The sequence below is a fragment of the Schistocerca serialis genome, chromosome 10 (genome assembly GCF_023864345.2).
Source record: "Schistocerca serialis cubense isolate TAMUIC-IGC-003099 chromosome 10, iqSchSeri2.2, whole genome shotgun sequence".
NCBI classification, from domain to species: domain Eukaryota; kingdom Metazoa; phylum Arthropoda; class Insecta; order Orthoptera; family Acrididae; genus Schistocerca; species Schistocerca serialis.
This window is the reverse complement of record NC_064647.1, coordinates 209,264,349-209,284,458: the sequence shown is the minus strand read 5'-3', so window position 1 is coordinate 209,284,458 and position 20,110 is coordinate 209,264,349. Positions and strand designations below refer to the sequence as shown.

Genomic DNA, 20,110 nt, shown 5'->3' with positions numbered 1-20,110 from the left:
TGTGTTCCATTCCACGATTATTGTGATTTGAAGAGAAGTAATAAAATGAGCTCTAACATGGAAAGTAAGCATTTCCGGACACATGTCCACATAACATATTTTCTTTCTTTGTGTGTTAGGAATGTTTTCTGAAAGTTTGGCCGTACCTTTTTGTAACACCCTGTATATCGGATACGTGACTTACGGTCATGGTAAAGACGTGTGACCACTGTAATCTCAGAAATAAAAATGGCATTCACAGCTGGTTGGTCGCAAAATAAGTCTGCACATGTAATTCGTGTTCAGCTTCGTTAGTCTCTTTCTCCATTTGAGTTTAACAGTGTTTCAAAATTAGTGTTCAAATATGTATGCTGGGAGAGAGAAATTATCCCCCATAGGCATTCGAAGAAACTGAACAGGCTCATCTCGCGACCAATCAGCTATGCTAAATCCGTTTTTATTTTTTGTGATTACAATTTTCGCACGCCTCTACCACGACTTTAAGTCGCGTCTACGATGCTAGATATTGCCCTGCATGCTCGGAAAGATTCCCCCACGTCCTTTTTCCCACGCTATGATGTCAGAAACTCGGCACGCCAACGTTCGAATCCACGGTCTGTATGTCGATGGCTCAGCGTTCGGCGCTAAGCGTCATTTAACAGCGCCATACGCCGCCGGGGAGGTAGCCATACAACCTGACATCCGAAATGGGGCGGAACATCGTCATGGAGTTTAGATTAGATTAGATTACATTACATTAGAATAGTACTTGTTTCATAGATCATGAATACGACAGTTAGTAATGATGTGGAACGTGTCAGGTTAATAAAAGGTGTCAAGATAAGATATTACATTACACAGAATATTATATGACACTTAATTTCTTTAATTTTTTTGGGGGGGGGTTGGGGGGGGGGGAAATTACCCACTTACTATATCCAAAAATTCATCTAATGAGTAGAAGGAGTTGGTATTCAGAAATTCGTTTTATTTCCTTTATATGCTATATGGTTATCTGTCAGATTTTTGATACTATTAAGTAAGTGACCAAAGACTTTTGTGGCAGCATAATTTACCCCCTTCTGAGCCAAAGTTAGATTTAACCTTGAGTAGTGAAGATCATCCTTTCTCCTAGTGTTGTAGCCATTTACACTGCTGTTACTTTTGAATTCGTTCGGATTGTTAATAATAAATTTCATAAGTGAATATATATATATTGTGAGGCTACAGAGAAGATTTCTAGCTCTTTAAATAAGTGTCTGCAAGATGATGTTGGATGAGCTCCAGCAATTATTCTGATTACATGCTTTTGTGCAATGAACACTCTTTTACTCAATGATGAGTTACCCTAGAATATGATGCCATATGAAAGCAGAGAATGAAAATAGGCGTGGTAAGCTAATTTACTCAGATGTATATCGCAAATTTTGCAATAACCCTAATAGCATAAGTAGCTGAACTCAAATGTTTCAGCAGATCCTCAGTGTGTTTTTTCCAGTTCAACCCCTCATCAATGCATACACCTAGAAATTTTGAATATTCTACCTTAGCTACCGATTTCTGATCGAAGTCCATGTTTATTAATGGTGTCATTCCATTTACTGTGTGGAACTGTATATACTGTGTTTTGTCAATAGTGGGAGCCCATTTGCTAATGATTTTCTGAAAAACATCGTTTACAATTTCACCAGTTAATTCTTGTCTATCGGGTGTGATAGCTATACTTGTGCCATCGACAAAGAGTACCAACTTTGCATCTTCGTGAATATAGAATGGCAAGTCATTAATATATATTAAGAACAGCAGAGGACCTAAGACGGAACCTTGCGGCACCCCATTCTTGATTGTTCCCCAGTTTGAGAAATCACCAGTTTTTTTGCATATTATTTGAACTGCTTATTTCAACTTTGTGCACTCTTCCAGTTAGGTATGATTTAATGAGTTTCTTCCGGCATTTGGTGGGATGCGAAGGCGTTGCGTATGGCAGTGCAAAATCCTGTTCTCATGCGGTCTGAGGTGTAGCAATACACTTTCAGCTTTGGCTCTTTCGTAAAAAGTTTGACGACCGCTCATGCTGGTAATCACAGCCTCGAGTACGGTCTCGTTCTGTGGGCTGAACAGCACGGCCAGTTTTCCCTACAAGACCATCCAGCCGCAAACGCATGACCACTGACCTATGCGCTGGGTGAAATGGCTGAAGTAAAGCAGATCAGAAAACAGGAATCATTGCAGTGAAAGTATAGTGCACAAGACATGTCTTTAGTAACACTTGGCTGAGAAAGTGTGACTTCCAGAGCGGCGTATTTTCACAACTTTAGCCCATACTACTTCCCACGTATAGAATTACCATTACTGCTTCACTCTGAAAACTTCGCTTCCCTTCAGGGATTCAAAGGTGTAACAATGCAATTGGTTGTGTGTGTGTGTGTGTGTGTGTGTTTGTGTGTGTGTGTGTGTGTGTGTGTGTGTGTGTGGTCGACAGAGCGAGAGAGAGAGAGAGGTTAACTAACTTATCTTTTATGTCCACAGTTGAAACAGTTATAGTAACAGTACGGCCACCTGTGCGCCGTAGCTATGACTATGACTACTATGACAACGGGATCTACAACCCACGGCAGGGTAAGTGTTCTATGCCATGTTTACACCGCTGCATTTATTGCCATCTTTATCCCGTCTGTTATTTTACTGGCATTCACTCAGTTAAGATAATTACGTATAATATTCTATTGGTAAAAAAACTGTTAGTGCATTGAAAAAAAAGAGAGGCACAGATCGAGGTGACGAAAGTCATGGGGTACTGCACAATACTGCGTCGGACCTCCTTTTTCCCGGCATACTGTAGCAACACTTCGTGGCATGGACTCAACAAGTCGTTGGACGTTCCCAGCGGAAATATTGAGCTCTGCTTCCTTTATAGCCGTCCATAATAGCGAATGTTTTCCCAGTGCAGGATTTTGTGCACAAACTGACCTCTACATTACGTCCCATAAATCTTCGATGGGGGTTCATATCGGGCGATCTGAACGATCAAATCGTTCGCTCGAATTGTCCATGACGTTCTTGAAAGCAATCACGAACGAATGTGGCCCGATGACATGGAGCATTCTCATTCACAAAACGTCCATCGTTATTTGGGAACATGAAGCCTATGAATGGCTGCAGAAGGTCTCCAAGTAGACCAACATAACCGTTTCCAGTCGATGATCGGTGCAGTTGCACCAGTGGACGCAGTTCATTCCATGTAAACACAGCCCATACCGCTATGGAGCCACCACCAGCTTGCACAGTGCCTCGTTGACAACTTGGGTCCATGGCTTTGTGGCATCTGCGCCACACTCGAACCAACTGATGTCGTGACTCGTCTGACCATGCCACGGTTTTCCAGTTGTCTAGGACCCAATCGATATGGTGACGAGCCCAGGAGAGGTTCCGCACGCTATGTCGTGCTGCCAGCAAAGACACGTCGGTAGTCTGCTGGCCTAGCCGATTAACGCCCCATTTCGCCGCACTGTCGTACGTCCCATATCGATTTCTGCGGTTATTTCGAGCAGTTTTATTTGTCTGTTAGCTGTGACAACTCTACAGAAGCGGTACTGCTCTCGGTCGTTAAGTGAAAGCCTTGGCCACTGCGTTGACTGTGCTGGGAGCTGGTGCCTGAAATTTGATATTTTCTGCACACTCTTGACACTGTGGACCTCAGAATTTTGAATTTCATAACGATTTCTGAATCAGGAAGTCCCTTGGGCCTTGCTCCAACTGTCAGTTCCTGTCGTGGAGTCATAATCACGTCGGAAACCTTTTCACATGAATCACGTAAATACAAGTGACTTGACGAGAAATCAACTGTCTCTTAATAAATTTTTGAATTTAACTTTTGAGTCAAAAGGGTTAAGCACTGCCCTTTTATACCTAGTGTACGCGGTACTACCGTCATCTATATACGCGCAAGTCGCTACCCCGTGACTTTTGTCATCTCAGTGTAACTATCAGTCTTGACAATGTTCATTATATCAAAGGTAATCATAAGGTTTTAACTATCACCTCGAAGGAAGGGAAAAAGAAGCATTAAGGCTTTCAAGTTCCGTCGACAGCGGGGTCATTAGAGATGGAGCACAAGTTCGTATTACGAAAGGTTGTGGAAATAAAATCAACTGCGCATCTTCAAAGGAACAATGCCGGCACTCTCCAGGCGCGATTTAGAAACCTAAATTTGGACCATCGTCCTTTGAAATACATTTCCAGTTGTGCTAACCACTGCGCCCCCTCGTTCAGTCCAATTATCACCTAGAAAAAATTGAGAACACATTTTTTCTCCTTTTTTTTGTGGAACAGGTGCGTTTCTGCAGTCCCAGTAAACAGTGAAAACCGCATGGCAAAGTATCGTAGCACATGACTATACAAAGTGTGTCCGAGTTCTGTTAGGGCTGTGGCTATGGAAAATAAAAAACGTGGATTATGTTCAAAAAATCACTCTATCTTTTCACAATACCCCTGAATCAATACAGAGCTGAAATCTTTTTAATGTTTCTCGAAATGATCATGTAGGTCTTGCTTTGGAACTGCGTTTACTCCTGCAGTACAATTTCCTTTTATGTCATTTCATTACCATCTTCAATCTGCCGACCAACCAGTGACCTCTGGTACCCATCGCCAGAATGTGGTCCCCAAAGTGCTCCTCCAGGACATCAAACACTCACCTGCTTCGGTGGGGTCGAGATCCGTCTTGTTTGAACCACATATTGTCGAAATCAGGTTGGTTGGTTGGTTGGTTGGTTGGTTGGTTGGTTGCTTTGTGGGATTGAAGGGACCAGGTTGCTAGGGCCATCGGTCCCTTTTTCCAAAAACTTCAAACACCAAAAAAGAATAAAAACGAACAATGGAACTTCCTGGCAGATTAAAACTGTGTGCCCGACCGAGACTCTAACTCGGGGCCTTTGCCTTTCGCGGGCAAGTGCTCTACCATCTGAGTTACCGAAGCACGACTCACGCCCGGCCTCACAGCTTTACTTCTGCCAGTACCTAGTCTCCTACCTTCCAAACTGTGAGACCGGGCGTGAGTCGTGCTTCGGTAGCTCAGATGGTAGAGCACTTGCCCGCGAAAGGTAAAGGTCCCGAGTTCGAGTCTCGGTCGGGCACACAGTTTAATCTGCCAGGAAGTTTCATGTCAGCGCACACTCCGCTGCAGAGTGAAAATCTCATTCTCGACGAACAATAGAGATGACAAGAGACGACACAGGACAAGAAAGACGCAGAGAGAGACCAGGCAAAAGGAATTAAAATCGCACAGTGTGACAGTAGTTGGCCGACCATAGATACAAAAAAGGCAAAGCTAAACACCAAGAAACACACGAAAAAATCCATATTAAAGTCGTAGGCCAAAGGCCAGACTCAACACAAAAAAATGACAAACAGATCAAGTGATAAAAGCCCCCTGCTCGAATAAAACGCAAAACTAAGCCTGCCATGGCAGTGTCATCTGTTAAAAGGGCAGGGAGCATATCAGGCAGCGCAAACGTCTGCCTGAGCACAGTTAAAAGGGGACAGGCCAACAAAATGTGGACCACCGTCAAAGACGACCCACAGCGTCAAAGAGGCGGGTCCTCAAGGCGCAGTAAATAGCTCTGCGTCATCCGGGTGTGGCCAATGCGAAGCCGACAAAGGGCAACTGATTCCCTGCGAGTGGCTCGCATGGATGACAGCCACATATTCGTCGTCTCCTTGATAGCACGGAGTTTGTTTGGTGTGGTCAGGTTGCGTCATTCAGTGGCCCAAATCGCGAAAAAGTTGCGGCTGAAGACTGCTCGCAGATCGGTCTCCGGGAGGCCAATGACCAGAGACGGTCTACTGGTGACCTGTTTGGCTGGTTAGTTGGTTGGTTGGTTGGTTGTTTTGGGGAAGGAGACCAGACAGCGAGTTTGGGGTTGGGTTGTTTTGGGGGAGGAGACCAGACAGTTAGGTCATCGGTCTCATCGGATTAGGGAAGGACGGGGAAGGATGTTGGCCGTGCCCTTTGAAAGGAACCACCCCGGCATTTGCCTGGAGCGATTTAGGGAAATCACGGAAAACCTAAATCAGGATGGCCGGACGCGGGACTGAACCGTCGTCCTCCCGAATGCGAGTCCAGTGTCTAACCGCTGCGCCACCTCGCTCGGTTGCCTGTTTGGCCAGGCAGTCAACATGTTCATTGCCCGGTATCCCAACGTGGGCTGGGGTCCAAAGGAAAGTCACTGAGCGTCCACTCCTGTAGAGAGCATAAAGAGACTGACGGATCAACAATACCAAAGGATGCCCAGGGAAGCACTGGTCGAGGGCTTGTAGACTGCTTAAGGGTTCACTACTAATGACGTAGGACTCACCAGAGCAGGAGCGGATATGTTCAAGAGCGCGATAGATGGCAACCAGCTCTGCAGTTAATACGCTGCAGCCAACCAGCAAGGAGCGTTGTTGTGTATGGTCAACGTGAGCGTAATCGAAATCAGGGTCGCTTTGGATAGTTGGGATGAAATCATCTTCCAAAACCTTCAAGTACCGTTCGGTAGTCATGGTGCCATCAAGGAATACCGCACCGATTATTCCGTATTTGTATATTGCACTCCACACAGTCACCAGTTGAGGGTAAAGAGACTTCTCGATCGCAAAATGAGGATTTACAGTTCGCCAAACGCGCCAGTTTTGCTTATTGAGGAACCCATCCAAATGAAAGTGGGCTTTTTCGCTAAACCAAACCATACAGCGCTTACTAATTCCCATAAAGCCCCGTGGCCAGCAGTGCAGCTTGAACGTCCTACCGCAAGCCGTTAAGAAGTTAGACGATTTTATTTCGTATACTTCAATTATTGTCATCCTGTACCTGACTCCCAGGCTATTGTGATCGCATTCGGCAAATTCTCGCCCACAAATACAAAACTTAACAAAAAACATTGATGCTGCCTAACTGTTCCGTCGCCATTTTTAGACGAGTGGCAGACATCTACTGTTACATTCGCAGCCAAGACACCTTCTGAAGTGACGCTAGAACTTTCGTCTCCTACACGGCTGTTGTTTATACTTCAAGGATCTTAAGGCCGAAACTCACCACGACATAGAATTGCAGTTTGGAATTACACACAAGCAATGCTAATGGAACGGAGACACATGGCATAAAATTTAAAAAAAATGGTAGCGCAGCCCAGTAATAAAGTAGGAGTATCGTGGGGTAATTCGTTGCAACAACAATCCAGGCTGAGCTGGCGGAAGTGTAGGAAAACAATGTACCATTATATGACATTGTTATCGGATAAGTCTGAAAGACGAAGAATCGCGTAAAACTCAGCTACTTGTCTCCGTCCACGAAACACAGAAGGAAAAAGATACCGGCGCTCAAGTTGATCACGAAGCCTTCCAGAAGGGTTACGACACTGTTCTGTACTTTCACTGAACGAATAAAATACGTGCGTATATAATATCGGACCGGTTTTGTGGCTGGTCTGGAGAGTTCCTAGTAAACAATTCCTACCCGTTTTTCAAGTAACACATCCTAATCAATGATCAGGTAAAAAGAGAGTATAATGGTCGTTTGTACAGAGTAAGTTTCAACCAAGTTAAACTTGTAAGTTGATGAACAATTAAATGAATTAAGATTACACTGAACCACTGGAAAGGTATCTCTTAGCAGTCAGTTAAATCCAAAATAAAGACTCTCAGATCAACACGAAATAAAATATTAAAGATAAAATAGTCACTGATAATCAGATGGCTGTGAAAAGCCACCCCGAAAAGGTGGGTCGGTTGCATTAGTAACCAACCTTATAATCGCAATTGAAAAACCACTGAACATTTGTTTACGGTTTAAATTACAGAGTAACATCAATTAAAAATCAAAATTGCAAAGGAATGCCAGTCATTCATAATACAGTACCCACATCATAAATCATATCTCAAGAGGCTGGCGGAATACAGGATAAGTAAAAATGAAGGAGTCATCAAATTACACTCACAAACAAATTCGTACTAACAATTTACACACACACAGAAGAAACCAGAATGATAAATCTCTACGCCAAATTTATACACGATGGTCCACAGACTAAGCAGTTTACCGGTTAACCGTGAGCTTAGTAACTCGCATAGAAATTCTCCACTTGGGAAGTACGAAAGATGCGGAAACATTGAGGATGGAAGCAACTGGCACACGATCTGAAATTCAGGCTGAAGAACGAACTTAAATAAACGATAATTTTGAGCTGAAGGAACCATTGGGGACAATCACATCCATCGATGTTCGTAATGCAAAGCCAAATTGATATTGACTGAAAGAATCCTCAGGAAATGTAGTACATCCACAACGGTGGTATGTTACAAAACCCTCGTTTGACCAACGTGAATACTGCTGGTCAGTCTTGAATCCATACCAGGTAGGTAATGTATCCGGTTCTACGGAGGTATCCACTAAAGAAGCAGGTAGTCACAATAACACAAGTTTATTTTCCTAACACAATGTTAACAAAATCATCAACGTATTATGGAGGTAAAATTGCTTTAAGTACGAAATGAAACGAAATTCTTTCGCGAACGAACAAACAACAGTTCTTCAATGAAAAACAAACTTAGAGTTCCTGAATCCTAAACAAAAATAACTGAGTTTCTGATCATGCGGAATTAATCACTGCACTCTTTAAAGATCAGCCAAATCTTAAAATCTGAATAAAATTCAACACAAAGAAGTTCCCTCAGTGCTTGGATTTTGAAAATAAAGTGCATATTCTAGTTTAAGTAGCGACAACAAAACACTTTCAACATATTTTTCAGTCGTAAAGCACAGGAAAGTACCGATGGTCCAACAGTTTAGGAAAAGTCCGGCAAGGATAGAAGCGCAAAGTAATGTCTTGGCGCTATTTCGTCGGTGAAGATTTGCTGATGACATTGCAACCTCGGTAAAAATGAAGCAGAATTGCAGGATATGTTGATTGCAGTGAAGAGTCTAATGACTACAGAATATAAAAGCACTCCGTCTTCAGACCACGAATGGCCCATCGGGACAAACCGACCGCCGTGTCATCCTCAGCTGAGTATGCAGATAGGAGGGACGTGTGGTCAGCACACCGCTCTCCTGGTCGTTATGATGGTTTTCTTTGACCGGAGCCGCTACTATTCGGTCGAGTAGTTCCTCAATTGGCATGACCAGGCTGAGTACAGTCCGAAAAAAATGGCAACAGCGCATAGCCGGCCAGATGGTCACCCATCCAAGTGCCGACCACGGCCAACAGCGCTTAACTTCGGTGATCTGACGGGAAAAGATGTATCCACTGTTGCAAGGCCGTTGCCCCTACAGAATATAGATGTAGAGTAAATCGAAGAAAGACGAAAGTAGTGAGAAGCGGCAGAAATAAGAACAGCGAGAAGACGAAGTTAAGGAATTTTTCTACCTAAGCAGCAAAAAAGCCATGACAGACGGAGCAAGGAGGACAGAAATAGCAAAGTTGCACTGGCGGGAAAGGCATTCCTGAATAAGAAAATTATACTAGTATTAAACATACAGTAGGACATAATTTGAGGACGAAATTTTGGATAATGTACGTTTGGAGGACAGGACTGTATGGTAGCGAAACACGGACCTTGGGAAAATAGGAATAGAAGAGAATCGAAGGACTTGACATGTGGTGCTACAAAACAGTGTTGAACATTACGTGGACTGAGAAGATAAGTGATGAACAGGTTCACCGCAAAATCGGCGAGGGAAAGAATATATGGCAAACACTGACAAGAAGAAAGGACAGGGTGATACATTTGTTATCACATCGGATCATGAGATTGAGGAGTAACTTCCATGATACTAGAGGGAGCCGTAGAGTGTAAAAATTTTACAGGAAGACAAAGACTGGGACACATACAGCAAAACATTGAGGATGTAGGTTGCAAGTGCTACTCTGAGATGAGAAGGCTCGTGGCGGGCTGCATCAAACTAGTCAGAAGCATCGATAGTCATACAGCCTCGAAAAGTCCGGTGAGGATAGAAGCACAAGTAAAGTCTTGGCACTATCTTTTCGGTGAAGAAAAAACTGTAGAAATTATACCACGTCGCAATTAGCACATTGCCGATGACACTGAGTCCAGACGGAGGAGACGGTGTGCTGTCGCGGACGATGGTGGAGGAGTCCAAAGGGGAACCTAGTGGAGACATTCTGGTTGGTTGCTCGGTACAATGGAACTGCTCCGCTAGCCTCGCGATCCGGCCTTAACAGCTGCCTTGAGTAAGGGATTAATGCATGTCCAATTTAGTCACTTGACCCTGCAGAGGCAGGAAGAGAGTGCTACGTGAACGACAACCACCTTTGCCATGAACGCCGCGTCCTGCTCTGGGAGTAACTCTGCCGTTGGCACCTGTCGGTCTGACCGCACCATCTGTTCCGTATGACGAAGCTCGCGGCAACCCAAACGACTTAGTAGATGTGCGGGGTGCCGTCTGCGCCTGATGTCTAGAGCGCCACATCCCAACGGTTGATACACTGAAGCGCCAAAGAAACTCGCATAGGCATGCGTATTCAATTACAGAGATGTGTAAACAGGCAAAATACGGTGCTGCGATCTACAACGCCTATATAAGACGATTAGTTTTTGGCGCAGTTACTAGATCGGTTACTGCTGCTGCAATGGCAGGTTATCAAGATTTAAGTGAGTTCGATCGTGGAGTTATAGTTGGGGCACGAGCGACACAGCATCTCCGAGGTAACGATGAAGTGGGGATTTTCCCGAACGACCATTTCACGAGTGTACCACGACTATCAGGAATCTGGTAAAACATCAAATCTTTGACATATCTACGGCCAGAAAAAGATCCTGCAAGAACGGGATCATGGACAACTGAAGATAATCGTCCAACGTGACAGAAGTGCAACCCTTCCGTAAACTGCTGCAGATTTCAATGCTGGGCCATCGACAAGTATCAGCGTGCGACCTATACAACGAAACATCATCGACACGGGCTTTGGGAGCTGAAGGTCCACTTGTGTACCCTTGACGACTGCACGACACAATGCTTTACGCCTCGTCTGGGACCCTCGACATTGACATTGGACCGTTGATGACTGGAAACATGTTGCCTCGTCGGAGGAATCTCGTTCTAAATTGTACTAGGGTCACTCCAAAAGATATTTACCCTATTTTTGTAAAAATAGTTTTCATTCTACATGTGCGAAAGTTTTACAGTGTGTAGTTACATCCTTCCCGCTTGTTTTCAAACTTAGTTCAACCTGTTCCCGTGAGTGGCGCCGGGACAGCAGGTCTTCAAGATGGCTGCTACACTTGACGTTCGTCAGAAGCAACGTGCTGTCATAGAATTCCTGTGCTGTGAAAACGAGACAGTGGGAAACATCCAAAAGAGGTTGAAAAAGGTGTACGGAGATGCTGCTGTCGATCGCAGTACAGTTAGTCGGTGGGCAAGCAGGCTACGCGATGAAAGCGGGCACGGGAATATTGAGGATTGTCCTCGCAGCGGCAGGCCTCGTACTGCACACACTCCAGACAATGTGCAGAGTGTTAACGAATTGGTGACTGCTGACAGACGCATCACAGTGAACGAATTGTCACGCTACGTTGGGATAGGGGAAGGAAATGTTGGCAGAATACTGAAAGTGTTGGCGTTAAAAAAGGTTTGTGCCAGGTGGGTTCCCAGGATGTTGACAGTGGCTCACAAAGAAACAAGAAAAACGGTATGCAGCGAACTTTTGGAACAGTATGAGAATGGTAAAGATGAATTTCTTGGAAGAATTGACAGGTGATGAAACATGGCTCCATCATTTTTCACCAGGGACGAAGAGGCAATCAATGGAGTGGCATCATGCAAATTCACCCAAGGAAAAAAAAATTGAAAATCACCCCTCCTGCTGGAAAAGTTATGGCTACGGTGTTTATCGATTCCGGAGGTCTCTTGCTTGTGGACATCATGCCAAGTGGAATCATCATAAATTCTGATGCATATGTGACGACACTGAAGAAACTTCAAGCTCGACTGAGTCGTGTTCGACCACATCGGCAAAAGCAGGATGCTTTGGTATTGCACGACAATGTACGGCCACGTGTCAGTCAAAAAACCATGGAAGCGATCACAAAACTCGGATGGACAACACTGAACCACCCGCCTTCCAGTCCTGACCTGGCTCCATGTGACTATCATCTCTTTGGGAAACTGAAAGACTCTCTTCGTGGAACAAGGTTTGAAGATGATGACTCCCTTGTGCACGCTGCCGAACAGTGGTTCCAACAGGTTGTTCCAAAATTTTACTGTGCGGGAATACAGGCGCTGGTTCCAAGATGGCGTAAGGCAGTTGAGAAGGATGGAAATTATGTGGAAAAATGAAAATATTGTTCCTAAAGGACGTATCTACACACTGTAACACTTTCAAACATGTAGAATAAAAGATGTATTTTTAAAAAAATAGTGTGCATTTGTTTTGGAGTGACCCTCGTATCGAGTGGATGGACTTGTATGGTTATGAAGACAACTCATGAACCCATGGACCCTGCATGTCAGCAGTGGACTGTTGAAGCTGGTGGAGGCTCTATAATGGTGTGATGTGTGAGTGCAGTTGGAGTGATATAGATACGTCTAGATATAACTTTGGCAGCGGCCACGTCCGTAAACATCCTGTCTGATCAGCTGCATCCATTCATGTCCATTGTACACTCCAACGGAGTTGGACAATTCCAGCAGGACAATGCGATCCCCCCCACACATCCAGTATTGCTGCAGAGTGGCTCCAGGAACACTTCGGCTCGCCACTAAACTCCCCAGACATGAACGTTAGCCGGCCGTGTTGGCCGTGCGGTTCTAGGCGCTTCAGTCCGGAACCGCGAGACTGCTACGGTCGCAGGTTCGAATCCTGCCTCGGGCTTGGATGTGTGTGACGTCCTTAGGTTAGTTAGGTTTAAGTAGTTCTAAGTTCTAGGGGACTGATGACCTCAGATGTTAAGTCCCATCGTGCTCGGAGCCATTTTGAACCATGAACGTTACTAAGCATATCTGGGATGGTTTGCAAAGTGCTGTTCGGAAGAGATCTCCACGCCCTCGTGGTGTTACGGATTTATGGACAGCCCTGCAGGATTCATGGCGTTTGTTCCCTCCAGCACTACTTCAGACATTAGTCGAGTCCACGCCACGTCGTGTTGCGGCACTTCTCCGTGCTCGCGGGGACCTACACGATATTAGGCAGGTGTACCAGTTTCTTTGGCTCTTCGGTGTAGAATAAACAGAGAATTACCAAAGGAGAGCAGCACATTCCTTCACAGATTTGTTTGGTAGGCGCGAAAGCCCAACGGAGATGATCATCCAACTCCAGTGGCAGACGCTGCATGAGAGGCGTGGCACATAACCGTGTCATGTAATTCTGAAGTTACGAGAACATTTGTTACTAGAACAGGTAACCTATATATTGAAACGTCCTGGCAGATTAAAACTGTGTGCCGGACCGAGACTCGAACTCGGGACCTTTGCCATTCACGGGCAAGTGCTCTACCACCTGAGCTACCCAAGCACGACTCACGCCTCGTCCTCGCAGCTTTACTTCTGCCAGTACCTCGTCTCCTACCTTCCAAACTTTACAGAAGCTCTCCTGCGAAACTTGCAGAACTAGCACTCCTGAAAGAAAGGATATTGCGGAGACATGGCTTAGCCACAGCCTGGGGGATGTTTCCAGAATGAGATTTTCACTCTGTATCGGAGTGTGCGCTGGTATGAAACTTCCTGGCAGATTAAAACTGTGTGCCGGACCGAGACTCGAACTCGGGACCTTTGCCATTCGCGGGCAAGTGCTCTACCAACTGAGCTATCCAAGCACGACTCACGCCCCAGATTATGCTTGGAAGAGGCAAACCGTCACAGGAACATGCTACCGAAACCTCATGACGAAGTTACCGAACACTGTGAGGACAAAGTGTTGGGGAAATCTGTCCGTGGGGAAGCTTTTGGTACACGACAGTGCCCTATTTCAGTTTGCACAGGACACAGTAACACACTATACAATGAAGGCCGTCGTAGCTGGATGCTTTAGTTGCTGGAGAATCTCCCGGGCTGTACGGCCGTGGTCGAAGAAACTTCTCAGTTCTTAACGTTTCGTCCAGAGCTACGCTGAACACTTTCTGAGGTGCTCCTGCCCACGCTGAGTCTCGTCGGCTAAAGAGTCGGATATCGGAGAGTGACATAAATACCGTGCAAAGTGGGCGCGGTCGAGTTTACACGTGATCAGCAGAGACAATCTTTGCCAAACTTAACTATCCATTGTCGGCTGTCAAGGAGAAAAATCTACCGAGTCCCTGTCCATACATCACAGAGTTTCATGACTCCTCCTTTTTTGCTGATATTGTCACTGTGCTTACACATTTGTTCGGCTTCTCTATACTGTCGTGGATAATAGTTTATTACAGTAGACAAAATTTTGGTTTTGGAAAACTTCATCATTTGCTGACTGAGGAGAATGCTCTGCTACTGCAGATTTTTCCGGTTTCCCTAGTCGGCAAGTACTTTTATTAACTTCTCATGGTTGGGATTCACGGTCATATAATATTTGTTAAAAGACATCATAGTCGCCGTTGACTGTATAAAATATTTATTGTTACTGTTGCAGTTTCGGCCTTATGTCCATTTTCAAGTAACACTGCAAAGTTACATTCTGTCGGAATATAAAACTATCTGACGTGAGTACGTGTCGTCGTCAAAATGCAGCCTTTTGACTGTGAGAGTTCCACAAGATCTGATGAGTACGACACTTACTACATCGTAGTATGGTGTTAAATATATACTGAACTGTCGTTGTTACCATCGTAGCGACTTAGCTCCACATGTTGTCAGTGCACCTGAATCTGTATGTGTGATAGACTATTAGAACGATGGTAACATCGACAGTTCAGTGTATATTTAACAACATATTACGATGTAATAAGTGTCGTACTCATCAGATCTTGTGGGACTCTCATAGCCAAAAGGCTGCATTTTGACGATGTCAGATAGTTTTATATTCTGACAGAAAGTAACTTTGCAGTGTTACTTGAATATGGCCATAAGGCCGAAATTTCAACAGTAAAAATAAATATTTTATACAGTCAACGGCGACTATGATGTCTTTTAAGAAATAATTTTATGTTCAGTCTTGTATTCACACATTTCTCGGTGATTCTAACGTACACTCTTCCACAAGTGGCTCTGAGCACTATAGGACTTAACATCTGAGGTCATCGGTCCCCTCGAACTTAGAACTACTTAAACCTAACTAACCTAAGGACATCACACACACCCATGCCCGAGGCAGGATTCGAACCTGCGACCGTAGCGGTCGCGCGGTTCCGGACTGAAGCGCCTAGAACCGCTCGGCCTACTTTCCACACGTACACAGAATCTTATATACTCCGCTTTCTCACAGAAGGGGGCATTTGTCCTTTCAGATAGGTGTGCTTGACAAATTTTCTTTGTTGGTCCAAAAACCTATCTGATGTCACGTTTCCGTAAAATCTTGCCGATCTGATCAGTTATTTGTTTGATAAAAGGTTGAGAACCTTTCTTTAATTTTTTTATTTAACACGTTTAGTTCCGCAGGACCAAACTGAGGAGAAAATCTGTAAGATCATGGAACCTGTCAGTACATGAAATTACAAAGTAATAACAGATAATATAAAATGTTTATGAACCCAAAAAAGACAAGTCATAAGTTTATGTAAACGGAATCAACAATATAACACAGAAAGCGGCTTAATTTTTCAAGGAACTCCTCGATAGAATAGGAGTGAGTCATGAGGAAACTGATCAGTTTCGATTTGAAAGCGCGTGTATTGCTGCTATTTGTGGTAGCTTATTGAAAATGGATGCAGCAATATACTGCACACCTTTCTACACAACAGTCAAGGAAGTGCGGTCCGAATGCGGATTGGATTTTTGCCTGGTATTAACTGAGTGAAAGCTGCGAATTCTTGGAAATAAGTTTATATTGTTAACAAGAAACGACAGTAAAAATGGATATATTGAGGCTAATGTCATAATACCCAGACTAGTGAACAAGGTTCGACAAGAGGTTCGCAAATTTACACCACTGAGTGCCCAAACTACCCGTTTCTGAGCCAAAAATATCCTTTGAGAATGGGAGGACTTACTCCAAAATATAATATCACGCGACATAAGCGAATGAAGATAAGCAAAGTAGATTACTTTTCGTGTCGAACTATCACTTACTTCAGATACCGTTCGAATAGAGAAAATGGCAGCATTAAGTCTTTGAACAAGATCCTGAACGTGGGCTTTTCCACGACAGTTTACTATCTATCTGAACACATGCAAATTTGAACTGTTCAGTTTCACTAACCATATGCTCGTTCTGTGAAATTAAAACGTCGGATTTTGTTGAACTGTGCCGTAGAAAATGTAAAAAAAATGAATGTTACTGTGGTTTAGCGTTAATTTATTTTCTACAAGCCATGAACTTATGTCATGAATAGCACTATTTGAAACAATGCCAATGTTGTGCACAACATCCTTTACTACCAAGCTAATGTCATCAGCAAACACAAATATTTTAGAATCGCCTGTAATACTAGAGGACATATAATTTCTATAAAAAAGGATCCCTGGGGCACCCCCCCCCCCCCCCCCCCCATTTGACTGCGCCTCACTCAGACCGCACAATCAGAGCCGTTCTCAACACTGAGGAAATGTCCTTTTGCAGAATCTGTGGGTAAGTTTTTATCCTTGGCAGGCGACAACTGATATTTAAGTTTTCTCTGACAAAATTATCTTCGCTGATCATCTGTAAATTCGACAACGCCCACTTTACGTAGTATTCATGTCGCTGTCAGATGTCCGACTCGTCAATCGGCAAGACTTAATGTCGCCAGCTGCATCTCCGAAGGTGTCCAGCGCACGTTTGGACGAAAAGCCAGGAGCCGAAAAGTTTCTTCGACCACGGCCAGACAGTCTGGAAGATGTCACCAACAGTCACAAATGCTGCTTCTTTGGCCCATCAGATTTTGCCTCGCCTGTATTCTACTGACATAACATCCAATGAGTTCTTTCTCTTTCCTTTGATGAAAAAACCATCTCACAGCAGGCATTTCAAGAATGACGACGAAATTATTTTCGAGGCTGAACGCTTCCTGAAGAGCGCAAATGCAAACTTCCACAACCAAAGTCTGCGCCAAGTCAACCATCATAGGGAAAAAATGTGTCGTATTGAAAGGTGAATGTGTGGAGGAATACGAACACCAACATTCATGGCTGCTTTTGATTTCTTTGAGGTGATAACTGAAACTTCCTGAGAACCCCTTGAATTTGGTTAAAACTGCTCCAGTTATTGAGATCAACTGTACAGCATACATGTATTTTCATTTATGTAGAGTGACAGTAAATTAGTACCTTTCTATTCCTTCCAGGGAGTCACAGCAACACACTTCTTAGGCTCTGGGACTATGACCCATATCCTCCCTCTGAGGAGAGTGGCAAACCATATGGAAAGGACGCAGCGAATACCACGGACGGTGGGCCAGCGAACTCTAGCTATGCAGCCAACACCACAGATGGCGAGCAGACAAACTCTAGCTACGCAGCAAACACCACAGGTGGCGAGCAGGCAAACTCTAGCTACGCAGGCAACACCACAGGTGGTGAGCCAACAAACTCAAGCTATGCAGCCGAAACCACAGACGCTACACCAACAAACTCAAGCTATGCAGCCAACAGCACCGAAGCTACGCCAACAAACTCAACCCAAGCTGGCTCTAAAGGTGCGTCCACAGAATGCGTTTTTTCATTCAACTTTGTGCGTCCACTTAGACTTCTAACAGAGCAAGCATGCGTATGTATTTGTGCATACGAAATTTGTTCAACATGGAGAGTATGCATCAGAACGCATTGCTTCCCATGCTTGTTAGGAGTCTCTCGCACTGTAGATGAAAGGCAGTTGGCGTCCAGTTGTGCAGTAAATTCAGATTACGCTTTAGGGTGATTTATTTACAGTTATGGTTGGTTGGTTGGTTTTTGGGGGAGGAGACCAGACAGCGAGGTCATCGGTCTCATCGGATTAGGGGCGGATGGGGAAGGAAGTCGGCCGTGCCCTTTGAAAGGAACCATCCCGGCATTTGCCTGGGGCGATTTTAGGGAAATCACGGAAAACCTAAATCAGGATGGCCGGACGCGGGATTGAACCGTCGTCCTCCCGAATGCGAGTCCAGTGTGCTAACCACTGCGCCACCTCGCTCGGTTACAGTTATGTATGGTGACTCCAAAGAAAACACGATGAAGTTTATAGACGGTTACAGATACAGAACGCCATTTCTATAGATAATTTGAATTAAAATTTGAGATATAATGGTCTGAGCGCCAAGTATTAACTCGACATTGGCGGGTACTAAAAATAAGATAAAAATAGATATTGTAAACAGTCACTTACATCCCGAAACAGGAAAACAGGGAAGAAGACGCTTAGAAATTTATGAGAAATCCACATGGATACTGTAGACAAACATTCACACTATTGCGACTTAATGTAACAGCAGTTGGGAAGCCTGATACAAGAACAAAAGAAAAGTATGGGATAGGTGGAACTCCGCAACGAACAACTAGCAACGAAGGGCAGTGAGGATACAAACAACACACAGTCTTTGAAGCTGAGGTCAATGACATCCTCGAATTTGTAGTCTTAAGATCTTAATCTATGTATAACTTTTTTCAGTACGTAAACAACGTTCTTCATAAAGTACGAATAACATGTTGAAAGTCACATAACGATCATGAATCGCCCTAAAGTATTTCTCTTTTTTCAGGGATAATCAATGAAATACATCGTTATGAAACGCGAAAAAAATAGCTCAAATTGGTATGCAGGTCGCCATTTACCAGCTAAAGAGATGTTATTGCTAGCCTTGTCGCTGAGAAATTGCATTACGCATAACAGTATCTTGCCTGGAGATCGTAGTAAGGTTCCCAAGCAGAAGATCAAAATCTTGCTGTTACCTCTTTCCGAAATTTGCAAATAAATCGTCGCCGTCAGTGTGTGTATCCGGCATATACTACCTCTAATGATTACATACTGCCTTACCTTTAGTGTTTTTTTAAGCAAAGATTTCGATACATAGCACGCTGCTTGAAAAATGAGGCACATACGGAAACGACAGCGCAGAAGCACACACTACAATTTATCAATTTTTGCGCGTGCGGTTTTCCACTGCGACAGAGAAAGAGCAGAGGGAAAGAGGCATTTTCAAGACATACACTCCTGGAAATTGAATAAGAACACCGTGAATTCATTGTCCCAGGAAGGGGAAATTCTATTGACACATTCCTGGGGTCAGATACATCACATGATCACACTGACAGAACCACAGGCACATAGACACAGGCAACAGAGCATGCACAATGTCGGCACTAGTACAGTGTATATCCACCTTTCGCAGCAATGCAGGCTGCTATTCTCCCATGGAGACGATCGTAGAGATGCTGGATGTAGTCCTGTGGAACGGCTTGCCATGCCATTTCCACCTGGCGCCTCAGTTGGACCAGCGTTCGTGCTGGACGTGCAGACCGCGTGAGACGACGCTTCATCCAGTCCCAAACATGCTCAATGGGGGACAGATCCGGAGATCTTGCTGGCCGGGGTAGTTGACTTACACCCTCTAGAGCACGTTGGGTGGCACGGGATACATGCGGACGTGCATTGTCCTGTTGGAACAGCAAGTTCCCTTGCCGGCCTAGGAATGGTAGAACGATGGGTTCGATGACGGTTTGGATGTACCGTGCACTATTCAGTGTCCCCTCGACGATCACCAGTGGTGTACGGCCAGTGTAGGAGATCGCTCCCCACACCATGATGCCGGGTGTTGGCCCTGTGTGCCTCGGTCGTATGCAGTCCTGATTGTGGCGCTCACCTGCACGGCGCCAAACACGCATACGACCATCATTGGCACCAAGGCAGAAGCGACTCTCATCGCTGAAGACGACACGTCTCCATTCGTCCCTCCATTCACGCCTGTCGCGACACCACTGGAGGCGGGCTGCACGATGTTGGGGCGTGAGCGGAAGACGGCCTAACGGTGTGCGGGACCGTAGCCCAGCTTCATGGAGACGGTTGCGAATGGTCCTCGCCGATACCCCAGGAGCAACAGTGTCCCTAATTTGCTGGGA

The 20,110-nt window shown here is 44.8% G+C and overlaps 1 protein-coding gene across 2 annotated transcripts in view; it reads left to right on the top strand.

Annotated features, from left to right (window-relative positions):
* Positions 1-20,110, top strand: part of LOC126425063 (uncharacterized) — a 60,315-nt gene that overhangs the window by 17,481 nt on the left and 22,724 nt on the right. Inside the window, exons 4-5 of one of the 2 annotated variants that reach the window (XM_050087973.1) lie at positions 2,509-2,598; positions 17,365-17,715. In XM_050087973.1, the coding sequence (XP_049943930.1) occupies positions 2,509-2,598; positions 17,365-17,715 (441 nt within the window). The remainder of the gene's footprint in view (positions 1-2,508; positions 2,599-17,364; positions 17,716-20,110) is intronic. The other variant, XM_050087974.1, reaches the window with a different exon arrangement.